Consider the following 26,304-nt stretch of genomic DNA (forward strand, 5'->3'; position numbering starts at 1 on the left):
ATTGCCATCAACACCTATAGCTTCCCAACTCTGGAATTCCAATTATTTGACTTCTGGCCAATTGGTCCTGGCAGCCAGAGTTCTGTATTGTTGACTGAGAGTTCTGAGTTCATGTCTCCATGTTGCTGGAGAATTTAAATTTAGTTAAAAAAAAATAAAGTCCTTCAAAATAAAAAGAAACAGTATCCAAGAAACTAATGGGATGTTGTAAAAAAAAACCCAGAAAAAGCTGAAAGGCATTTATCAGCTCAGAATCACCAGCGTATATTGTGAAACCTGTTAACATTGCGGCAGCAGTATAATGCAATTCAAGATAAATATCTAGAAAAATGGAATACAGCAAGTGTATTTATATTAAATAGTTAATTAAAATAAGTCATGCAAAAACAGAATTTAAAAAAAAAGGTGAGCTAGTGTTCATGGGTTCAATTTCCATTTAGAAATTGAATGGCAGAGGGGAAGAAGCTGCTCCTAACTTGCTGAGTGTGTGCCTCCAAACAGAATCAATACAAAGAGAAACAGAATTAATGTCTAAGAGAGAAGATCCTTCATCAGACTATGAAGTTAATATTGAAGCTGAAATAACAGAAGTAAACTTTAAATACTGTTTATAAAGTTTTAAATAGTCATGTAATTTTAACATATTCTTGCAGTGGTTTTTAACACCACAGGACATTAGGCCATTCAGCCCATTGACTGAGTTATTATCCTCCTCAATCCCATTCTCCTGCCCCCTCCCTGTAACCTTTGATGCCCTGACTAATTAGGATCCTAGCTGCCTCTGCTTTAAATATACTGAATGGCTTGGCCTCCACAGCTGTCTGTGGCCATGAATTCCATAGATTCACCACCCTCTGGCTATAGAAATTCCTCTTCATGTCTGTTCTAAGTGGATACTCTTCTATTCTGAAATTGTGCTAGACTCTCTCTGGTGAAAAATCAACCTGGTTTCACTCTCTGCAGATGCTACCTATCCTGCTGAGCTTTTCTGATATTTTCTGTCTTTATTTCAGATTTCCAGCAATTGCAATTTGAATCTTAAATGGCCCCTCTAGGGCAATTAGGGATGAGTGATATGTCAGTTTCCATCTTCAGTGAAAACATAAAAAAACAAGAAGATTTAAGGGGAGACTTCCAGAGCTGTGGACAACCAAGACTGATTAAATTTGCTCCAAATCATCACCTTGAGGATTCTGCTCAGTCCTTCCTATTTCTGTTCCTCTGTCTGAACTGTCTCTCTCTATTTCTATCTCCTTTTTTGTCTCTTTCTCACTCTCCCCTCGCTCTCTTCCACTCTTGCTCTCTCTCTTGCTCTCTTTCTCTCTCCCTCTTTTCTCTCTCTCTGTCCTCTCTCTCTCCCCTTTTTTCTCTCTCTCCCTCTTTCTCTCTCCCTTTCCCTTTTCTCTCTCCCCCTTGTTCTCTTTCTCTCCCTCTTGCTCTCTCTCCCCTTTTCTTTCTCCTCTCTTCCCTCTCTCTCTCATCCCTCCCTCTCTTTCTCCCCTCCCTCTCTCTCCCTTCCTCTTTCTCTCTTTCTCTTCCTCTCTCTCTTTCCCTCTTTCTCTTGCTCTCACTCCCTCTTCCTCTCTCTTCCTCTTTCCTCCTCCATCTCTCTACATCTTTCTCTCTCTCCCTCTTCCTCTCTCTCTTCCTCTTTCTTTCCCCTCTCTCTGCCCCCACACACTCTCTCTCTCTCTCTCCATCTTTTTCTCCCCCTCTCCATCTTTCTCCCTCTCCATCTTTCTCTCTCTCTCCCTCTATCCCTCTCTCCATCCACCTCCATCCATTTTACGGAATAGGCCCTTCCAGCCAAATCAGCTATGCTGCCCAGCAACCCTCCCGTTTAACTTTTGCCTAACCACAGGACAATTTACGATGACCAATTAAACTACCGACTGGTCTGTCTTTGGAGTCTTGGAGTAAGCCGGAGCACCCGGAGGAAATCCACACTGTCTCTCAGGGAGACCTTACAGTCTCCTTGAAGGTTGTGCTGGAATTGAACTCCAAATTTGATGCCCCAAGCTCTAATAGCATTGTGCTGTCTTATTTAGTGATCCGAGCTCTGATTTGATTGGCCAGGTGGATGAATACGAGGTGGAGAGTGAGAAGGACCTGGGTTGCATCTGGTGGGTGCAACTGGACAAGGAGAAGTTCCTGGTGGAGGACAATTGGTTCTGCCGCTACGTGATGGTGCGGCCGCCTTCGGGAGAGAGCCTCGTCTTCCCCTGCTACAGATGGTTGTGCCACAATGACAGCGTCTGCCTCCGGGAAGGAGCAGGTGAGACGGTGGGAGAAGGGTTGGGGAGGTGGCGAGGGATCAGGAAGGGATTCTGGAGGGTGGGATCGGAGGCACAGACATTGTGGTTTACTTGTGGCAGTGAGCTGCAAGCTGAAACTGGTGGAACATGGATCTCTTAGAAGGTTGTAGGTTGCAGGCACTGTGTCCATTACAGTGAGCATCTGCTGCTGTATAAAATGCAGTACTGGTGTGTAATGCAGAGAATGGCAGGAAATGTTCATGTCACTTGTGCTTGTGGCACTTTCTGTGCACACTACAGATAACAGCAGCAATCTGTAGAGAGTTGTGTTCCCATTGTGTAACATAGAGAATAACAGTTCCTATGTATGTTATGGAGGGTAGCAATCCCTATGTATATTACAGAGAGTAACAGTCCCCATATAGAGCAGCCTTTCTCAACCCTTTTGCCCTGGAGGAACCTCTGAAATAATTTTCAGGTCTCAGGGAATCCCAACGTAAAAATTATTACATCTACAGCTCACGGTACGTTAGCGTGATCAGTAAGTTACAGATATAATGATCCAAAAATAATTGTCAATTCTTTGTTCGGCAGAGAATGAATTTTAGCTAAATGTTCTTGGAAAAAATGGGTGGTTAAGCTTAGCTTACCTTTCTTGAAATTAGTCTCTCCCTTTCATAAATTTTAAAAACTCACAAGGCAAACATCATAAGTTTTTGTTAAATAACTGGCTTAAGCCAAAATGGCATTTAGTTTTACTAAAGGTAGATTTAATTTAAATAAAGGTTGTAAATTGATTTTAATTAATGCTATTTACAACTTAAAATGTTATTGACAATGTTGAAGCAGTGTATTGTGATGACGTCAGAATTTTGTTTTACAAGAGAAATGAAACCTCTTGTGGAGCCAATCATTGATGGGGCAGCATCAGTACTGTTGCTAACACGGTTCCTTCAAGACAGACCTTTATGTTTCCAGATATGAAGACAAAACATTAATCATATCTTGCCCTTTGCTTGTTTTTGGGCAGCTCTTTGCAGTAGAAAAAGGTTTCTTGAATTTCGCCATCATTTACAAATCTTACAAATGCTACAACATGACATTTATTGGTGAAATCTGTGGACCCATCAACCTGCATAGAGAAACTGTTGCTGTTCAGTTTATCACACAAAACTTCTTCAGCATCACGTGACATGTAGTCAATATGTCAAATTACTGTGCTGTTTGAGAATGAAACCTTTTCCATTTCTCACACTGAACTATGTTCAACCTATTTTATCCACTATAATTTTACATACTGGTATTAATAGGTTTTCACCAACTGTGTGACTTTTCCTTTTCTAGGTAATAACTTCTGTTACTAAATAACTTCCTTCCTGAGTCTTTTTACTGTGACTTTATTCACAAAAGCTTTACTCAGTTTTGAGATTCCAATACTCATTTAAAATAATCAGCACTTTTATGTGTCATCTGGCTGAGATTTATCGTTCAATGTTGTTTTCAATTTTGCTGGAGCCATTGCCAAATTTGTAAGTTGTTTGGTACAGACTGGAATAGGACAACTTGGACCACCCCTCCGTGCAAAACCCATCGATAAGTAGCTTTCATTTGAAATTTATTGTGTCTGTTGTTGCATAACAAGAATGACATAATAAATAACTGAAAGAGAAAACTGCAAAAATACAAAAACTTCACAATACAATTCACTTCTAACCTACACAATCCACCTTTTGCAATGATTACAACAACAGCAAAGTAGCAGGTCAGCAGTGAAGTGGCAGTGTGTTTTTAAAAAAATCCTTTAGTGTGAAAATTTCCCTCCAATTTTCTCCTACACTGGTTGAGTTTGTTCACTCCAATAAATTACTCAGTGACCCTTAAGGGAAGTTGGGAGGTAATTTGGGAGGGAGAGGCTGACATCACAGCCCAAACTGGGCGAGTCCATCCAATGCTTGGAATTCGCACTTCATGGCCCTCATTAGCCTACCGTCCTCCCCTCAATGCAATACTGTGCTCACCAATTATCAGCCTACCGTCCTCCCATCCGTGCAATACAGCTCTCACTAATTATCAGCCTACCGTCCTCCCCTCCGTGCAATACAGCTCTCACTGATTATCAGCCTACCGTCCTCCCCTCTGTGCAATACAGCCCTCACCAATTATCAGCCTACCGTCCTCCCCTACGTACAATACAGCTGTCACCAATTATCAGCCTACCGTCCTCCCCTCCGTGCAATACAGCCCTCACCAATTATCAGCCTACCGTCCTCCCCTCTGTGCAATACAGCTCTCACTAATTATCAGCCTACCGTCCTCCCCTCCGTGCAATACAGCTCTCACTAATTATTAGCCTACCGTCCTCCCCTCCGTGCAATACAGCTCTCACTGATTATCAGCCTACCGTCCTCCCCTCTGTGCAATACAGTGCTCACCAATTATCAGCCTACCGTCCTCCCCTCTGTGCAATACAGCTCTCACTGATTATCAGCCTACCGTCCTCCCCTCCGTGCAATACAGCTCTCACCAATTATCAGCCTACCGTCCTCCCCTCTGTGCAATACAGCCCTCACTGATTATCAGCCTACCGTCCTCCCCTCTGTGCAATACAGCCCTCACTGATTATCAGCCTACCGTCCTCCCCTCCGTGCAATACAGCTCTCACCAATTATCAGCCTACCGTCCTCCCCTCTGTGCAATACAGCCCTCACTGATTATCAGCCTACCGTCCTCCCCTCTGTGCAATACAGCTCTCACCAATTATCAGCCTACCGTCCTCCCCTCCGTGCAATACAGCCCTCACTGATTATCAGCCTACCGTCCTCCCCTCTGTGCAATACAGCTCTCACTGATTATCAGCCTACCGTCCTCCCCTCTGTGCAATACAGCTCTCACCAATTATCAGCCTACCGTCCTCCCCTCTGTGCAATACAGTGCTCACCAATTATCAGCCTACCGTTCTCCCCTCTGTGCAATACAGCTCTCACTGATTATCAGCCTACCGTCCTCCCCTCTGTGCAATACAGCTCTCACTGATTATCAGCCTACCGTCCTCCCCTCTGTGCAATACAGCTCTCACCAATTATCAGCCTACCGTCCTCCCCTCCGTGCAATACAGCCCTCACTGATTATCAGCCTACCGTCCTCCCCTCTGTGCAATACAGCTCTCACCAATTATCAGCCTACCGTCCTCCCCTCTGTGCAATACAGCTCTCACTAATTATCAGCCTACCGTCCTCCCCTCCGTGCAATACAGCGCTCACTGATTATCAGCCTACCGTCCTCCCCTCTGTGCAATACAGCGCTCACCAATTATCAGCCTACCGTCCTCCCCTCTGTGCAATACAGCTCTCACCAATTATCAGCCTACCGTCCTCCACTCTGTGCAATACAGCCCTCACTGATTATCAGCCTACCGTCCTCCCCTCTGTGCAATACAGCTCTCACTGATTATCAGCCTACCGTCCTCCCCTCCGTGCAATACAGCTCTCACCAATTATCAGCCTACCGTCCTCCACTCTGTGCAATACAGCCCTCACTGATTATCAGCCTACCGTCCTCCCCTCTGTGCAATACAGCTCTCACTGATTATCAGCCTACCGTCCTCCCCTCTGTGCAATACAGCTCTCACTGATTATCAGCCTACCGTCCTCCCCTCCGTGCAATACAGTGCTCACCAATTATCAGCCTACCGTCCTCCCCTCTGTGCAATACAGTGCTCACCAATTATCAGCCTACCGTCCTCCCCTCCGTGCAATACAGCTCTCACTGATTATCAGCCTACCGTCCTCCCCTATGTGCAATACAGTGCTCACCAATTATCAGCCTACCGTCCTCCCCTCTGTGCAATACAGCTCTCACTGATTATCAGCCTACCGTCCTCCCCTCTGTGCAATACTGCTCTCACCAATTATCAGCCTACCGTCCTCCCCTCTGTGCAATACAGCCCTCACCAATTATCAGCCTACCGTCCTCCCCTCTGTGCAATACAGCCCTCACCAATTATCAGCCTACCGTCCTCCCCTCCGTGCAATACAGCTCTCACTGATTATCAGCCTACCGTCCTCCCCTCTGTGCAATACAGCTCTCACTGATTATCAGCCTACCGTCCTCCCCTCTGTGCAATACAGCCCTCACCAATTATCAGCCTACCGTCCTCCCCTCCGTGCAATACAGCTCTCACTGATTATCAGCCTACCGTCCTCCCCTCTGTGCAATACAGCTCTCACTGATTATCAGCCTACCGTCCTCCCCTCCGTGCAATACAGCTCTCACCAATTATCAGTCTACCGTCCTCCCCTCCGTGCAATACAGTGCTCACCAATTATCAGCCTACCGTCCTCCCCTCTGTGCAATACAGCTGTCACCAATTATCAGCCTACCGTCCTCCCCTCCAGGCAATACAGCTCTCACTGATTATCAGCCTACCGTCCTCCCCTCTGTGCAATACAGCTCTCACTGATTATCAGCCTACCGTCCTCCCCTCTGTGCAATACAGCCCTCACTGATTATCAGCCTACCGTCCTCCCCTCCGTGCAATACAGCTCTCACCAATTATCAGCCTACCGTCCTCCCCTCCGTGCAATACAGCTCTCACTGATTATCAGCCTACTGTCCTCCCCTCTGTGCAATACAGCTCTCACTGATTATCAGCCTACCGTCCTCCCCTCCGTGCAATACAGTGCTCACCAATTATCAGCCTACCGTCCTCCCCTCCGTGCAATACAGTGCTCACCAATTATCAGCCTACCGTCCTCCCCTCTGTGCAATACAGCTCTCACTGATTATCAGCCTACCGTCCTCCCCTCCGTGCAATACAGCTCTCACCAATTATCAGCCTACCGTCCTCCCCTCTGTGCAATACAGCCCTCACTGATTATCAGCCTACCGTCCTCCCCTACGTACAATACAGTGCTCACCAATTATCAGCCTACCGTCCTCCCCTCCGTGCAATACAGCTCTCACTGATTATCAGCCTACCGTCCTCCCCTCCGTGCAATACAGCTCTCACTGATTATCAGCCTACCGTCCTCCCCTCTGTGCAATACAGCTCTCACTGATTATCAGCCTACCGTCCTCCCCTCTGTGCAATACAGCTCTCACTGATTATCAGCCTACCGTCCTCCCCTCCGTGCAATACAGCTCTCACTGATTATCAGCCTACCGTCCTCCCCTCCGTGCAATACAGCTCTCACTGATTATCAGCCTACCGTCCTCCCCTCCGTGCAATACAGCTCTCACTGATTATCAGCCTACCGTCCTCCCCTCTGTGCAATACAGCTCTCACTGATTATCAGCCTACCGTCCTCCCCTCTGTGCAATACAGTGCTCACCAATTATCAGCCTACCGTCCTCCCCTCTGTGCAATACAGTGCTCACCAATTATCAGCCTACCGTCCTCCCCTACGTACAGTACAGCTCTCACCAATTATCAGCCTACCGTCCTCCCCTCTGTGCAATACAGTGCTCACCAATTATCAGCCTACCGTCCTCCCCTCTGTGCAATACAGCTCTCACCAATTATCAGCCTACCATCCTCCCCTCCATGTAATACAGCACTCACCAATTATCAGCCTACCGTCCTCCCCTCTGTGCAATACAGCTCTCACTGATTATCAGCCTACCGTCCTCCCCTCCGTGCAATACAGCTCTCACTGATTATCAGCCTACCGTCCTCCCCTCCGTGCAATACAGCTCTCACTGATTATCAGCCTACCGTCCTCCCCTCCGTGCAATACAGCTCTCACTGATTATCAGCCTACCGTCCTCCCCTCTGTGCAATACAGTGCTCACCATTTATTACCCTACTGTCCTCCCCTATCTCGCGTCAAAAATTGGGAATGGACTGAAGCAAATAAATACAGTCCCACTGCACACTGCCCTACTGCTCTGAGAGAGATTGAACGAGATTGCTTACAGGGCTACTTGACCACTGCCCATCACTGGTCAGCATCGTTAGTATCCCAGAATGTGTGAAGTTCAAAAACTGATGTTTATTTTCTTTTAATCACAACTTATCATGGAACCCTAGGCTTCAGGGGAACCCCAGTTGAGAAACCTTGCTACAGAGAGTAGTGCTTTCCATGTATATAACTGAGGTTGCACTTTCTTGCATTTTTACTACAGAAAATAGCAGTCCCTATATGTGGTAGAGAGCAGTGATACCTATTTAATGATCTAAATATCAGTCTCTCTGTAGATCATGGAGAAAACCAGTTCCTGTGTATATTACAGACAACAGTAGTCCCATTGCATAGTACATGAAGTAACAGTCCTTGTATATATTTCATACAACAGAATTCCATGTGTATATTACAAAACACAGCCTCTGAATATACTTTAGACTAGAGAGAGTAGGGGTCTCACTTTATGTTACAGGGAATAACAGTCCTGTGTAGATTACAGGCAGCGGGAGCAAAGTAAACATATATATGTGACACTGTGCATCAGACAGAGTGGTCAGCTGTACTGGGGCTCCACAAGGGTCTGTCCTGTCTCCTGTCTCCCTTTCTCTTCACCTTCTACACCTCAGACTTCAACTACAACACAGAGTCTTGCCATCTTCAGAAGTTTTCTGATGAATCTGCCATAGTTGGATGCATCAGCAAAGGAGATGAGGCTGAGTACAGGGCTACGGTGGGAAACTTTGTCACATGGTGTGAGCAGAATCACCTGCAGCTTAATGTGAAAAAGACTAGGGAGCTGGTGGTGGACCTGAGGAGGGCTAAGGCACTGGTGACCCCTGTTTCCATCCAAGGGGTCAGTGTGGACATGGTGGAGGATTACAAATACCTGGGGATATGAATAGACAATAAACTGGACTGGACTGAGGCTGTCTACAAGAAGGGTCAGAGCCATCTCTATTTCCTGAGGAGACTGAGGTCCTTTAATATCTGCCGGACAATGCTGAGGATGTTCTACGAGGCTGTGGTGGCCAGTGCTGTCATGTTGGCTGTTGTGTGCTGGGGCAGCAGGCTGAGGGTAGCAGACACCAACAGAATCAACAAACTCATTCGTAAGGCCAGTGATGTTGTGGGGGTGGAACTGGACTCTCCGATGGTGGTGTCTGAAAAGAAGATGCTGTCTAAGTTACATGCCATCTTAGACAATGACTCCCATCCACTCCATGATGTACTGGTTAGGCACAGGAGTACATTCAGCCAGAGACTCATCCCACCGAGATGTAACACTGAGCGTCATAGGAAGTCATTCCTACCTGTGGCCATCAAACTTTACAACTCCTCCCTCGGAGTGTCAGACACCCTGAGCCAATAGGCTGGTCCTGGACTTATTTCCACTTGGCATGATTAACTTATTATTATTTAATCATTTATGGTTTTATATTGCTATATTTCTTCACTACTCTTGGTTGGTGTGAAACCCAATTTCCCTTGGGATCAATAAAGAATGTCCGTCTGTCTGTTAATGTCAGACTATGTGCATTTTACATCGGCTTTTGTAAGTATGATCTGCCGAGCATGCCTGTGAACTTGATCGTGTAATCTCTTCTCGCCACAGCTAAGCGACCCACTGATGACACACTACCCGTCTTTCGGTCGCATCGTCAGAGGGAGCTCCAGGACAGGCAGAAGCTGTACAGGTAATGGTGGCTGGCAGCTCGCCCGTGGAAGGGCAAGCAGCCAAATTTGTTCCCAGTGATTTCTTCCCCAAGGAGGCAAATCCCGGACTCCACACTTCTAGCTCCCTTCCATCATGGTGTTGAGATTCTGTGGGGATAGAAGATAGAAGATTTTCCTCAGATTAGAAGGAAAAGGGGAGAAGATGGGAGACTGGAGCTGAGGGGGAAAATGGATCAGCCATGATGAGATGGTGGAGCAGACGCAATGGGCCAAATTCTGCTCCTAGATCTTATGGTCTTATGATCTAAAATGCATTTGATTTTCATTATTTTAAAGTTTTTATTATTTATTAGGGTTCTTGTTTTTAGAATTGCTTAATATTAAAATAGTAAAATCAGTTTTAATAGTCTTTAAAGAATCTGCAATTCAGTGATTTAGAGTCAGATTTATTATTACTGACTAATCTGATGTGAGGTTTGCAGCAGCAGTAAAAAGCAGAGACATAAAAAGCATGGAACTATTTGCCAGGGAAATGGGACCAGCTTTGATAGACATCTTGGTGTTGGGTATAGAATGATGCATGTCTGGATGGTACACAAAACAAAAAAATTCACTGTATCTCAGTACATGTGACCAATGATCTATTAGTATTGCAGGGCCAGTACCTACTCAGTGGAGTGGGGCCAACTATACGATAAAGTAAATAGTGGGTAGAACCTTTTATTAAAAAAAATAAACTAATGACCTATTTGATGGCCGGCATGGTTGCTAAAACTGGACAACAAAGATTTTGCTTCCTGAATACTTCTGGGACAATCTTACGGATTTTGGGCTGCTCATCATGACAATCACCATGAAACTTCCTTATCACGCACCATTTTCTCAAATTGTCTATATTTGTTATTTCAATTCATAATTTAAGTCAGAATAACTGATGGTGAGATTAAGAAAAGCATTTTTGTTGGTCCACAAATCAAACAGGTCATCAATGACAAGCAATTCGAAGAACTTCTGGTGGGACCGGAGAAAATTCCATCTAAGTTATTCAAGGATGTTGTTGAAAAATTTCTTGGTAGCTATAGAGCACCAAACTATGTGTGGCTGGTTGACAATATCCTTCAGCACACAAAACCTGAAGTGCAACCCTTCACTGAAGATTCATTTTCTGCATTCCCGTTTAGACTTCTTCCCTGTAAATCTTGACGCTGTCAGTGACAAGCATGGTGAAGCATTTCACTGGAACATTGCGGTCATGGAGGAACTGGAATCCATCAAAGCTGGCTGATTTAACAATAATTATTGTTGGACACTTAAGCAAGAAGCCTCAGACACTGAGTACAAACAAAGATCAGCACTTTTTCACAAACATTTTCAGCTTAGTTGTCTTAGCAAAGCATTAGACTACTATGCAATTAAAGGCATTATATTCAATAGAAGTTAATGTTTGTTTCTCTAAATTCCTATGTGATAAAAGTGGTGTGAAATTATATTTGTGTTCAGTTTCAAAAACAAAATGTGAGGAAGCAACACTTTTGAAAAAAATTGTTGTCCAGTGTAATTGATATACTGTAAATAGTGGGAACAACCTTATAAAGGTTTCAATGTAGCACTAGAACAGTGTCTCTGGCCCTCCGTAGGTTTGCAGGTTCGAATCTCCAGAGTGCAGATAATCTTATGAATTTGAGTTCAGAATCCTTCCCAGTGAGCGGGTTGGGATGTCCACAACCACCACCCACACAATGTCACAGTGAGCACTGACAAGCGACTGAATCCATGTGCAGGGGAACGGCAGACTCATGTAGAGATGGAAACAAGAGTTTATTCGGAGGAGTTGCAACAGAACATCAGAGGCTCAACTGAGCCACACCTCAAGGTGAATTATTCTCAGAGCAGGAACCCCATTAATGGGAAGTCTGCTTTAAGTAATCACAGCATGCAAAAAGTCCGTGCTAGTCAAAATAAACTGAACAAGATTTAACAGAAAGCAGAAGAGCTTAATGACTCATTGCTACCATCAGAAAGGTGATACAGAAGCCTGGAGTCACACACTCAGCAGTTCAGGAACAGCTTCTTCCCCTCTACCATCTGATTTCTGAATGGACGTTGAACCTATGAACACTACCTTACTACTTTTTAAATTTCTAATTTTGCTTAACTATTTAATATATGTGTGCTCTCTGTAATTCATGGTTTTGTTTTTTTCTCTATTATTATGTATTGCATTGCACTGCTGTTGCAAACACAACAAATTTCATGATATATTCCGGTGAAATTAAACCTGATTCTGATTCTTGATCAGACAGCTATTAACACATACAGGTGCACAGGCCCACAGGGTTCATGACACACAGTGTGCCGACCCAGCCCGCTTTGTGTTGTACAGGTGGAAGGTTTGGAAGACTGGCGTCAGCAAGTGCATTGATGCTGAAACTGAGGAGGACCTGCACCCGGACATCAAGTTCGACAATGACAAACGTGCCGACTTTGAGAACTCCCTGCACTTGGCGTGAGTTCAGCATTCGCTTTGAGTGTGGTTGCAGCAGTGTGGGACTGGGAGTGTGGGAATGGGGAGCCCCTCCTCCAGGATTCTATTTATTTATTTATTCCATTTAGAGATAGAGGGCAGTAACAGGCCCTCCTCACCCACTGCTCGAAACACCTACATGTATGTGACCAATTAGCCTACTCAACCATACGTCTTTCTCAATGTGGGAGGGAACTGGAGCACCTGGAGGAAACCCATTCAATTACGGGGAGAGCGTCAAACTCCTTACAGAAGCAGTCTGAATTGAACTCGGATCACTGATGCTGTAAACTGCTACCCTGCTACTATGCCACGTCATGCTGTGCACTGACAGACGTCTGGACCGAGGTGCAGAGGAAGCACCAACTCACATGGAGAGACAGAAACAAAAGTTTATTCACAAGGATTCAAATAGAATATTTGTTGCTAAATGTCCCTATTCTGACCTGTCAGTCCTTGGCCTCCTCTAGTGCCATGATTTGGCCAATCTCATGTGGGAGGAGCAACATCTCGTATTCCATCTGGCTCGCCTCCAACCTGATGGAATGAACAATGATTTCTCTAATTTCAGGTAATTACTCCCCTCTGCTTATTCTATCATTCTCCATTCCCCATTTGGTTCCCAGCTCGCCCCATCTCTTCTCCTCACCTGTCCATCATCTCTATCTTAAATGCATGCCCTCCCGGGTTTGACATTTCTATCCTGGGAAAAGATTCAGACAGTCGATGTTATCCATGCTTCTTGTATTTTTATGAACTTCTATCAGGACTCCTTTCAACCTCCTTTCCTCCAGGAAAAGACAACCCAAGTTTGTCTAACCACTTCTTATTGCACATACCGTCTAATCCATTTGGCAACTTGGAAAACCTCTCCTACACCTTCTATGAAGCCTCCATACTCTTCTTGTAAGGAGGCATCCTTCTTCCCTTTCTTCCATCATTCATTGACCTCTTCTATCAGATTTCTTCTTCTTCAGCCCTGTACTTCTTCTACCTATCACCCGTTAGCATCTTACACCATCCACTGCCCACCCTCCCACCTTCTCCCTCACCTGGTCTCACTTATCACCTGCCGACTTGTATTCTTCTCTTTCCCATCTCCCCCACCTTCTTCAGTCCAGATGAAGGGTCTCAGTCTGAAATGCCATCTATTCATTCCCCTCCATGGATAATGCCTGACCTGCTGAGTTTCTCCTTTGTGTTGACAGTGATCCCAGGGTTAGCCAAGAGAGAGGTTATTGTCCCTGGGAGTACGAATGGGTTGGAGAAAACTGGCTTATTGTTTTTGGGATTTCCATAATTTCCACAGGATCACAAATCAGGGAACGATTTTGACATTAACAATGTTCAGAAGGATTTGATGCACAGAGGGCTCCTATAGGTTCCATGTATGTACAGTTCCCTGCATGGGGTGGCAATGATGGTGAACGGCATGCTTTCCTACATTAGTTGGAGCATTGAGTGGAAGAACAAGGAAGCCATTTTACAGCTGTATAAAATGTTGGTTAAGCTACCTTTGGGGTATTGTGTGCAGTTCTGGTTGCCCCGTTACAAGAAGGATGTGGAGGCTTTGGGGAGGGTGCAGAAGAGGTTTCCCAGGATGCCACCTAGACTATAGGATATGAGCCATAAGGGGAGGTTGGACAAACTTGAGTTTCCTCTGGAACATCAGAAGTTGAGAGTAATTTATAAAATGATAAGATAGGGTAGACAGAAGTTTTACTCAATGTCGAAATGTTAGATACTAGAGGTGAGAGGAGGAATGTGTAAAGGAGATATACGGGGCAAGATTCAAGGTGAGAGTGCAGAGATTGAGTAGAGACTTAAGAGGTCACTTCCTTACACGTAGGACAGTGAGTGCCTGGAATGAGCTGCCATAGGAAGTGGCCAAGCTGGGTACCATTGCAGTGTTAAAGTGGCATTTGAGTGTGTACATGGAGGGGAGGGTCTTGGTAGATTAAGGTACAAACTCAGGCAAATGGGACTAGCAGGGAAAATACTGGGGTCAGCATGGACTGTTGGGCTGAATGGCCTATTTCTGCACCACATTACTCTGTGACACAAAAGCAAAATTTTCTTTTACACAGAGTTGTCGTGCCTGGAATGGACTGCCTGGAGCAGATAGTGACATTCAAAAGTGCATTATATGCATGAATATGAAAGGAATGGAGGAATATGGATTGGGTGCAGGCAGAAGAGATTTCATTTAATTTGGAATTGTGTTGGAGGGCACAGCCTCAGAAAAGGACACCACTTTAGAACAGAGAAGAGGAGGAATTTCTTCAGTCAGAGGGTGGAGAATCTGTGGAATTCATTGCTGTAGAGGCCAAGTCATTGGGTTTATTTAAAGACATTAGAAAACGTGCAGGAGCTGGAGATCCAAAGATGCAACACACAAAAGATGCAGGAGGTGGTCAGCAGATCAGACAGCATTTATGGAAAAGAGTAAACAGTCAGCGTTTCAGGCCAAGACCCTTCTTCAGGACTATTTAAAGTAGAGTTTAATAGGGTCTTGATTTGCAAGGGTGTCAAAAGTTACAGGGAGAAGGTAGGAGAATGGGGTTGAGATGAAAAATAAATCAGCCATGATCAAATGGCAGAGTAGACTCGATGGTCTCACTCTGCTCATATATCTGATGGACATTATGAGTCAAAGAGCCTGTTCCTACACTGAACTGTTCTATGTTCTGTATTCTACACTCTTCGATATCTCTTCTCAGTTTAGGGGAACTGTTCCTGAAGAAGTTTGTGAATATGTTCGGAAACTCATGGGACAGTCTGGAGAGCTTTCAGAGGATATTCTGGAGAGTCAAGAGTGCCGTAGGAGGTAAGAATTTAGTAAATTGTGCACCAATTAGCACAACATCCAGGTGTCCAGGAATCTTGCAGATTTATGCCAAGCACAAATGAGAAAATCTGCAAATACTGAAAATCCAAGTGTAACCCCCCCCCCCCTCAGGTTCAGCTAGCAGCATTAATCTAGGGAAAGATAGCGTCTGGCCTGGCCAAACTTGAGAAATAACGTTTGGGTGGATGCTGCGTGATGTGTTCCCTGTTACAAATCAGTACCGTGAAATAACAAACAGTACACAATATATGATTAAACGACTGAGCTTTGTAATTCTTAAATTGACTGTACGGTTAGTAAAGAAAACAAAAAAGAAAAGGGTCCATTTTAATGAACCAGTCTAATGCACACGTTGGAGCACACGGTTTTCCCGTCCATTAATTTTCCATCCATTTCCCCCGGGCGTCGTTGACTCCCGGCCCCATTCCAAGTCCACTCTACAGGTTGCAGACTACAACCTCTCCGTTCTGGCATCTTCTCTCTCCACCTTCCGCCGAACAAAAGACCGCGAAACCTTCTCTCGGGCACACAAGAGAAAAAACATCTCCCCTCATTGACCAGCGCACATTCCAAAGCCCCCGTTATCTCTAGTCATAACCCAACACTGTGCTACAGAGAAATCATTATATTAGAAGTGAGACATTTCCCAGGTCATTACACTCTGCCCCCCACCAAATTTAGTTATGTCCTCATGACTTTGAGATAATTTGCCATCCCTTCCTGCAAAGCACAAAGTCCAACCCAGGTGTAAAAGGCATTGACATAGCTCCCCAAAGCAGTGGGTGCCACACTCTGTTCCCCAGGTGCTACATAGGCCAGCCTATCCGGTATTTTCATGATTCTGTGAAACCTCCATACCCCCTCATCTACCTCTTCATGTTCCGACACTACTGGGGATACTTCTGGTCTACCGGGCAAGGCCCTCCCAAATCTATCACTCATGCTCACCTGCATCTCGGACCCCTCTGTCCCTTGGCTAAGCCCCGCTTCATCCCTTGCAGTGCCCTGCTGCAACCCAGGCTGTCCACAGATAGCACCCCCCTCCATTTCACCTGACTCAGTGGGAGAAGGGCTGGGAGTTTCTTCCTCAATCAATGGGGAGTTAGCAAAATGCAGCATAAACCACATTTCTAGATCCTCATCCTCAGAATCAGTATCCCACTCAGGGGTGGGGCCGGTCTGATCTCTCCTGCTGTTGGTCCGTCAGTCATCCTGTGTCATCGCAGAGTCCTTTTACTAGGTGTAGGCTCCAGGTCAGACTCTGGGTCAACCTCCACCTCTTGTCCCGGAGGCAGAAGGTGGTTCCGATGGAGAATCTTGTCAGGCCCATTCCCATCCTCTGGTTTCACCTGGAAAACTGGTAGGTTTGGCATCTGACTCTCCACTACATAGGGTGTAGCCTCCCAGCGGCCAGCCAACTTATGCTTCCCAGGTAGCCCCAAATTCCTTATGAGGACTCGGTCTCCTGGCAAGAATTGGGAGAACCTAAACTTTTGATCATACTTCCTCTTATTTCCTTGATTCTGCTTGGCAGCCACGACCCCAGCTAATTCTTAAGCCCTTTTCAGCTCCCTTCTCAATGCAGACACATACTTCTTTGGTGGTAAATCCCCAAAACGTCAGTCCCAAAACAAAGGCCAATGGGCAACCTCGCCTTGCCCTAAACATCAGGTAGTATGGCAAGTACCCGGTAGCTTCATTTCAGGTACAGTTGTAACTGAGGATCAAATGTCCAATATGTTGACCCCACCTGCTCTACTCGCTGACCTCCAGAGTCCCCAGCATGTCTAGCAAGGTCTGATTAAACTCCTCGGGCCGGGGATCACCCTGCAGATGATAGGGCGTGGTCCTTGACTTCTCGACTCCAAGCATGCCCAGTAACTCATGGATGAATCTGCTCTTGAAGTCCCATCCCTGATCACTATGTATCCACCTGGGGAGGCCATAATAAATGAAATACTCCTCCCATAACACTTTGGCCACTGTGAACGCCCTCTGGTAGTGATTTGTGATGGGGGGGGGGGGGGCGGGGGCTCACACCAGCTGACAACAACCAAGGCATCTCCATTCTCAACTCTGCCACAATCTCCTCTACTGCTCCCTGAATGCCAGGATGCCAAAAGCCTTCTTTACAACCCTGTCTACCTGTGACGTCACTTTCAGGGAATTATGTCTCTGAACTCCCAGATCCCTTTGTTCCTCCACACTCCTCAGTGCCCTACCATTATATGTCCTACCTTGATTTGTCCTTCCAAATTGCAACACCTCATACTTGTCTGTATTAAATTCCATCTGCCATTTGCTGGCCCATTTTTCCAGTTGGTCCAGATCCCTCTGCAAGCTTTGAAAGCCGTCCTTGCTGTCCACAATGCCTCTATCTTAGTGTCATCTGCAAACTTGCTGATCTAATTTTCCACATTATCATCTAGATCATTGATATAGACAACAAACAACAATGGTCCCAGCACAGATCCCTGAGATGCACTGCTAGTCACAGACCTCCAGTCTGAGAAGCAATCATCCACTACCACTCTCTGTCTTCTCCCACACAGCCAATTTTGAGTCCAGTTTACAACCTCTCCACGGATATCTAGTGTCTGAACCTTCTGAACTAACCTCCAATGTGGGACCTTGTCAAAGGCCTTACTAAAGTCCGTGTAGACATCTTCCACAGACTTTCCTTCATCTACTTTCTTGGTAACCTTCTTGAAAAACTCTAAAAGATTCTTTAGTAATCTACCACGCCAAAGCCATGATGAATGTTCTTAATCAGCCCTTGGCTGTCCAAATACTTGTATATTTGATCTCTCAGAAGACCTTCCAATAATTTGCCTACTACTAATAATGTCAGGCTCACCGGCCTGTAATTGCCTGGTTTAATTTTAGAGCCTTTTTTAAAGAACCAAACAACATGAGCTACCCTCCAATCCTCTGGCACTGCACCCGTGGCTGAGGACATTTTAAATATTTCTGCCAGGGCCCCTGCAATTTCTACACTAGTCTCTCTCAAGGTCTGAGGAAATATCATGTAAGGCCCGGGGGATTTATCTACCTTTATTCGCTGTAAGGCAGCAAGCACCTCCTCCTCTTTAATCTCTACATGTTCCATGACACTACTGCTTGTTTTCTTTCCTTCCACATACGTTATGCCAGTTTTGTGAGTAAATACTGATGCAAAAAAACCGTTTAAGATCTCCCCCATCTTGTGAGGCTCCGCACATAGACGACCACTCTGATCTTCTTGGGGGTCAATTTTGTCCCTTACTACATTTTTGCTCTTAATATACTTGTAGAAACCCTTTGGGTTTACCTTCACATTATCTGCCAAAGCAATCTCATGTCTTCTTTTTGCCTTCCTGGTTTCCTTCTTCAGTATTTTCTTACATTTTCTCTATTCTTCAAGTACCTCATATGTTCCTTGTTGCCTATACCTGCTATACACTTCTCTCTTTTTCTTAACCAGATTGCCAATATCCCTTGAAAACCAAGGTTCCTTATGCCTGTTAACTTTGTCTTTAATCCTGGCAGGAACATGTAAAATGCACTCTCAAAATTTTGCCTTTGAAATTGCACCTTACTGAACATATCCTTGCTAGAAAACAACTTATCCCAATCCACTCTTCCTAGATCCTTTTTCATTTCCACAAAATTGGCCCTTCTCCAATTTAGAACCTCAACTCGAGGACCAGACCTATCCTTATCCATAATTAACTTGAAACTAGTGACATCATGGTCACTGGACCCAAAATGTTCACCTACATGTACTTCTGTTACCTGACCTGTCTGGTTCCCAAATAGGAGATCAAGTATTGCATCTTCTCTCGTAGGTACCTCTATATATTGATTTAGAAAGCATTCCTGAACACATTTGACAAACTCCAAGCCATCTAGCCCTTTCACAGTGTGAGAGTCCCAGTCAGTATGTGGAAAGTTAAAATCCCCTACTATTACAACTTTCTGTTTCTTACATTGGTCTGCTATCTCTCTACAGATTTGTGCCTCCAATTCTCTCTGACTATTGGGTGGTCTATAATACAACCCTATTAGTGTGAGTCACACCTTTCCCGTTCCTCAGCTCCACCCATGTGGAATCTATAGACAAGCCCCTCGGGCTGTGATATTTTCCTTGACTAGTAATGCCACTCCGCCCCTTTCATCCCTCCTCCTCTATCACGTCTGAAACAACAGAACCCTGGAACTTTAAACTGCCAGTCCTGCCCCTCCTGCAACCAAGTTTCACTAGTAGCAATAATGTCGTAATCCCACGTGCCAATCCACACCCTAAGCTCATCTGCTTTACCTACAATACTCTTTGCATTGAAATAGATGCACCTAAGAACATTTCTATCATGTAGAAACCTTTGATTTCTGTCTATACATGCTGTCCTCGCATGACCTTTATCTTCCTCCACCTCACTATCTGCTCTAACACTCTGGATCCCCTTCCCCTGCAAATCTAGTTTAAACCCACAGGAGCAGCAATAGCAAATCTACCCACAAGGATGTTAGTCCCCCTCCAGTTCAGGTGCAACCCGTCCTGTCGGAACAGGTCCCACCTTCCCTGGAATAAAGCCCAATTGTCCAGAAACATGAAGCCCTTGCTCCTGCACCATCTCCTTAGCCATGTATTTAGCTGCATTATTTTCCTATTTCTAGCCTCACTAGCACGTGGCATGGGTAGCAATCCTGAGATTGCAACCCTGGAGGTCCTGTCCTTCAACTTTGCACCTAACTCCCTAAACCCTCTTTGCAGGACCTCATCCTCCTCCTTCCTACGCACGTCATTGGTCCCTACATGGACCACGACATCTGGCTGCTCACCCTCCCTCTTGAGAATACTGAGAACTCGTACCGAAATATCGCAGACCCTGGCACCAGGGAGGCAACAGACCATCCGAGATTCTCGATCGCTTCCACAGAACCTCTTATCTGTCCTCCTAGCTATCAAATCCCCTATCACTACTGCTCTCCTCTTTTTCCTCCTTCCTTTCTGAGCTGAGGGTCCAGTCTCAGTGCCAGAGACACAACCACTGCAACTTGTCCCTGGTAGGTCGTCCCCACCAACAGTATCCAAAACGGTACACTTATTGTTGGTGGGAATGGCTACGGGGTGCTTTGCTCATTCTGTCTATTCCCGTTCCCTCTCCCTCTCTTCGCGTACTTATCTGATCAGTTCAACAAACGAGGTAGGGAGACATGTATTACGAGATAGTCAGAGACCTCAAGCGATCAGGTCCTGGGACTAGACGCCCTTTGCTATCTGGTCCATTCTTAACTGATCTACCTCAGCCACCTGAATGTTCCCCCCCCCGTGCCACAAGCAATTTAGCTGCCTCTCCCGCTGAAAGATGTAGGCAGAAAGCATCTCCCCCTTCTCCTGACCTACTTTCTGAAACCCCGTCATGTGCTCCATTGGGCTTCATGTCGTGCCAAAGGTATTTTCCAGTTTTCTCATGTAATCAGCTGTATTTGCTAGAGGGTATCATGACCTGATGGCTCTCACAACATCAGCCCACCCACTCAAACTCTCAATCAATTTCTGTCACTGTACGACATCAGAGCACTACCAGACACCTAACAACTGAGAGGCCTGCTCCACCCAGGTCTCATACTCCTCTTCCCCTTTAGGGGTGGGCGTTATTCCAGAGAATAGGTGGAGCCTGCTGTAGCTGGGACTTTGGACCTGGGCATTTTCCCATTTATTCGCCAGAGAGTTAAGGGATGATGCTAGCTCAGAATCCTTGCTCTTCCCTGGGAGGTGGGAGCTGATTAGCCATTCCAAATCCGACCACTCTTTACTCTCACTCCTCAGAATCGATAGCACCCTGCCTTTGAAGTCTCCGCCCCCAGCTACAGGAAACACGACGTGATTTGGCCCATCCCATGGCTGCTACGTCAGCGCTAGTCTGCACTAAAATGAGAGCTGCACCCGCCATTTTATCAAACCTCAGCCCCACAATCGTAATTTTGTCGACAACTTTAATAGCATTTAATAGGTGAATTAACAATCCATTGGGAGTATGAATTTCTACCCCACTCAACATGCATGCGCTAGTTACCAGTAACCCTCATGCATGAACACCACCACTCCACCCCTGGTAGCATCCATACAAGCACACACTTAAACACACAATCCACTGGTTCATTGCTCAGGGTAATCACATAGCATCCAATGAAATCAACCCCAAATGATACCCCCACAATTGTAACCCTCAGGTTCGGCTAGCGGCTTAGTCTAGAGGAAGACGGCCTCTGGCCCATCCAAACTTGAGAAATCTCATTTGGGTGGATGCTGCATGATGTGTTCCCCTGTTACAAATCAGTACTGTACCCCGAAATAACAGATAGTACACAATATGCATTAAATGATTGAGCTTTATAATTCTTAATTTGACTAGAGGGTTAGTAAAGAAAACAAAAAGAAAAAGGGCCCGTTTTAATGCAGTGGTCCAATGCACACATTGGAGCTCACTGTTTTCCTTCTGTTCATTCTCATCGATTTTTCCTGAGCATTGTCGACTCCTGTCCCCATTCCAAGTCCACTCCGTCCTGCAATCTACAGCTTCTTCGTTCTGGCATCTGCTTTCATCTTCTGCTGAACAAAAGACCATGAAACCTTCTCTTGGGCACAGAAGAAAGGAAAGCACCTTCCCTCATTGGCCAGCGTACATTCCAAACCCCCTGTTATCTATAGTCATTTCCCAGACACTGTGCTACAGAGAAACCATTACATGAGAAGTGAAACCTTTCCCAGGCCGTTACACAAGCAACGCACACAAAACACTGGAGGAACTCAGCAGGCCAGGCAGCATCTACAGAAAAAAGTACAGTCAATGTTTCAGGCAGAGACCCTTTATCAGGATGGGTTAGGAAGCTGGGAATTCTGCCCACAGCGGCAAGGTTGCCAGGTGAATTGTCCATATAACACCATCCCAGCTCTCGTACATTTACCTGCAGAACTGTCACAAGAAAGCAACATCCACGATCAAACACCCCACCATCCAGGCCATGTTCTCACCACCACCTTCAGACAGGAGGCACAGAAGCCTTGGGTCCCACACCATGAGTTTCAGGAATAGTTATTACCCCTCAACAATCAGGCTATTGAACAGTGTGAACTCTCCTCAACTCTGAACTGATCCCACAACCTCTAATATTCACTTGCAAGGACCGAGCTATAACTTCTCAGTATAACTTATTTTCTATTTGCACAGTTTGTCTTCTTTTGCACTTTGGCTGGTTGTCTGTCTTTGTGTGTAGATTTTTTAAATCTACTGTATTTGTTAATTTCCTGGAAATGCATGAGAAAAAAATTTATCAAGGTAGTATACGGTAACATCAGAGTCAGGTTTAATATCACTGGCATATGTCATGAAATTTGTTGACTTAGTGGCAGCAGTTCAGTGCAATACATAATAGAGAATAATTGTGAATTACAGTAAGGACATACATACTCCCACCAGCACCCTGTACAGTTTACAGCAACCAGTTGACACACCGGCTCACCACATCTTTGGAATGTGAGAGTAACCTGGAGCCCCTAAGCAAAGGGAGGGGGTGTTCCTGCACTTACAAGCAGTGCTGGAGGTGGGGGTGGAACCCTGTTTCCTGGAGCTGTGAGTCAGAAGCTCTACCCACTGTGCTGCCCCAGATTTTCTGTTCTGCATGTCCTTTTGTTCCGTCGCAGCCTTTCATAGATTGGCCAACCCTCTGCCCCATCCCCTCTTCTTCCTCCTGCCCTACAAACTCTTCATGATAAAGTCAAGGCTGTAGGGAAAGGGCCCTGAATTTTCAAGCACCTTAAACCTCTGGACTTTTTCTCAGTTCCCTCAGAATCTCTCCCCTTATCTGAGGGCTGATCATAGAGCCATCCATCTGTAGGCCTCTAACCTCACTGGATATTGGAAACATGGAACAGCACAGTCTGGGCTCTTCACTGCATGTCTCATGCCTTACTCTGACCACCAGGGGGCGTTGGAGACCTCCAGGCTCTGGCAACCCTTCTCCCCGATTATTAGTTGATTATTTTTCACCTGTGTCTTGTTTTAGTTATCAGTGCGCCCGTGCCTTGTTTTGTTTGTCCATTTAAGTTCCCTCTGTTCATTTTTGCTCAGCCTTGAGTTTACCTACCCTGGTGAGTAGTGCTTCTTGAGTTGTAGCCTGTGCTCCCTACTGACAAACCAACAAGTGAGGATTCTATCCTTGTCTCTGGTCTCCTCCGGACTTGGGTCCACCTGGTTTGTCTTTCATGGTCGATCACTGGTTAAAGATATAAAACTTCACCATTAGAGCTCTGGTGCAAAGTCAGCTTGGCACCTACCACCACCCCACCCCCCACCACTTCATGATGTTGCACTGACCTTTGACCATGCTCCTCAATTATTCTAACTATTCCCTCATACACAGCCCATAAAGTGTAGTTACATGGCCTCTTGGAAGAGTTGTTTGGAGGAAGGCTGGTATTGACAACCTCAAAACCATTCATCAGGAGCACACCGAGACACTGTGGGCATGTCTGAGGAGTACATCACTTCAACATCTGCCTAACACCTCTGCCCCATGTGTGGGAGTAGTTCCCACATTGCCCTCATCCTGACCCTTTACACTGATAGCAGTGTAGAAGGAAATTCAAGCGCGTTGGGCCTGAATGGGTGGAGATAATGTTCAATATTGTGGCAAATCATCCTGTGATGTCACTGGAGTGGTTTGGTGTGGTCTTTTATTGATCCTTGTTGTGACTGTGAATAAAGTCACTGCAGAGACACTGATGGATACAGAAGTCTTTGTTCAGCAAAGCAAGCTGCAGGCATCATATAGGAGGCACTTAGAACCAGGGAACATTACAGCACAAAAACAGGTCTTTTGGCCCTTCTTGGCTGTGCCAAACCATTTTTCTGCCTAGTCCCACTGACCTGCACCTGGACCATATTCCTCCATACTCCTCTCATCCATGTACCTGTCCAAGTTTTTCTTAAATGTTAAAAGTGAGCCCGCATTTACCACTTCATCTGGCAGCTCATTCCACACTCCCACCACTGTGAAGAAGCTCCCCCCCCATGTTCCCTTTAAACTTTTCCCCCTTCACCTTTAACCCATGCCCTCTGGTTTTTTTCTCCCCTAGCCTCAAAGCCTGCTTGCATCAATCTATCTATACCCATCATAATTTTATATACCTCTATCAAATCTCCCCTCATTCTTCTACTCTCCAGAGAATAAAGCCCTAACCTATTCAACCTTTCTCTGTAACTCAGTTTCTCAAGTCCCGGCAACATCCTTGTAAACCTTCTCTGCACTCTCTCAACCTTATTAATATCCTTCCTGTAATTCGGTGACCAAAACTGTACACAATACTCCAAATTCAGCCTCACCAATGCCTTATACAAACTCACTATAACACTCCAACACTTAAACTAAATACTTTGATTTATAAAGGCCAATGTACCAAAAGCTCTCTTTACTACCCTATCTACCTGTGATGCCACTTTTAGGGATTTTTGTATCTGTATTCCCACATCCCTCTGTTCTACTGCACTCCTCAGTGCCCTACCATTTACCTTATATGTTCTACCTCGGTTTTTCCTTCCAAAGTGCAACACCTCACACTTGTCTGTATTAAACTCCATCTGCCATTTTTCAGCCCATTTTTTTCAGCTGGTCCAAATCCCTCTGCAAGCTTTGAAAAACTTCCTCACTGTCCACTATACCTCCAATGTTCATATCATCAGCAAATTTGCTGATCCAGTTTAGCACATTATCATCCAGGTCATTGATATAGATGACAAATAACAATGGACATCGCACTGCCTTCTCTTCATCCCCTTTCCTTGTAACCTCTTCAAAAAACTCTAATAGATTTGTTAAACATGACCTACCGTGCACAAAGCCATGGCACCTCACCATAGATACCAACATTTTAAATATATCTGCCAGGGCCCCTGCAATTTCAACACTAGTCTCCTTCAAGGTCCAAGGAAATACCCTGTCAGGTTCTGGGGATTTATCTACTCTTGATTTTCCTCAAGATAGCAAGCACCTCCTCCTCTTCAATCTGTATAGGTTCCATGACCTCACTACTTGTTTGCCTTATTTCCATTGACTCATTGCCAGTTTCCTTAGTAAATACAGATGCAAAAAAAAACCATTTAAGATCTCCCCCATTTCTTTTGGTTCCATACATTGCTGACCACTCTGATCTTCAAGACAACCAATTTTATCCCTTACTATCCTTTTGCTCCTAATATACCTGTAGAAGCTCTTTGGATTATCCTTCACCTTGAGTGCCAAAGCAACCTCATGTCTTCTTTTAGCCCTCCTGATTTCTTTCTTAAGTATTTTTTTGCACTTTTTATACTCCTCAAGAACCTTATTTGCTCCCTGTTTCCTATACATGTCATACATCTCTCTCTTCTTCTTTATCAGAGTTCCAATATCCCTAGAGAACCAAGGTTCCTTATTCTTATTCACTTTGGCTTTAATCCTGACAGGAACATACAAACTCTGCACTCTCAAAATTTATCCTTTGAAGGCCTCCCATTTACCAATTGCATCCTTGCCAGTGAACAACCTGACCCAATCCATGCTTTTTAGATCCTTTCTCATTTCTTCAAATTTGGCCTTTTGTCAGTTTAGAACCTCAACCCGAGGACCAGATCTATCTTTATCCATGATTAAGTTGAAACTAATGGTGTTATGATCACTGGAACCAAAGTGTTCCCCTACACACACTTCCGTCACCTGTCCAAACTCGTTTCCTAATAGAAGGTCTAATATTGCATCCTCTCTAGATGGTACCTCTATATATTGATTTAGAAAACTTCCCTGAACACATTTTACAAACTCTAACCCATCTAGACCTTTAACAGTATGGGGGTCCCAATCAATATGTGGAAAATTAAAATCCCCTACTATCACAACTTCATGTCTCCTACAGTTGTCTGCTATCTCTCTGCAGATTTGCTCCTCCAATTCTCGCTGACTATTGGGTGGTCTATAAATCAACCCATTAAAGTGGTCATACCTTTCCTGTTTTTCCACTCCACCCAAATGGCCTCGGTAGACAATACTCTAATCTGTCCTGCCTGAGTACTGTTGTAACATTTT

General features: G+C 45.2%; 1 protein-coding gene across 2 annotated transcripts in view; it reads left to right on the top strand.

Annotated features, from left to right (window-relative positions):
• Positions 1-26,304, top strand: part of alox12 (arachidonate 12-lipoxygenase) — a 69,781-nt gene that overhangs the window by 6,480 nt on the left and 36,997 nt on the right. For both annotated transcript variants that reach the window (XM_059975119.1, XM_059975118.1), the window contains exons 2-5: positions 2,077-2,275; positions 9,771-9,852; positions 12,216-12,338; positions 15,077-15,183. In XM_059975119.1, the coding sequence (XP_059831102.1) occupies positions 2,077-2,275; positions 9,771-9,852; positions 12,216-12,338; positions 15,077-15,183 (511 nt within the window). The remainder of the gene's footprint in view (positions 1-2,076; positions 2,276-9,770; positions 9,853-12,215; positions 12,339-15,076; positions 15,184-26,304) is intronic.

Source organism: Hypanus sabinus, chromosome 7 (genome assembly GCF_030144855.1).
Source record: "Hypanus sabinus isolate sHypSab1 chromosome 7, sHypSab1.hap1, whole genome shotgun sequence".
In the NCBI taxonomy this organism is placed as follows: Eukaryota; Metazoa; Chordata; class Chondrichthyes; order Myliobatiformes; family Dasyatidae; genus Hypanus; species Hypanus sabinus.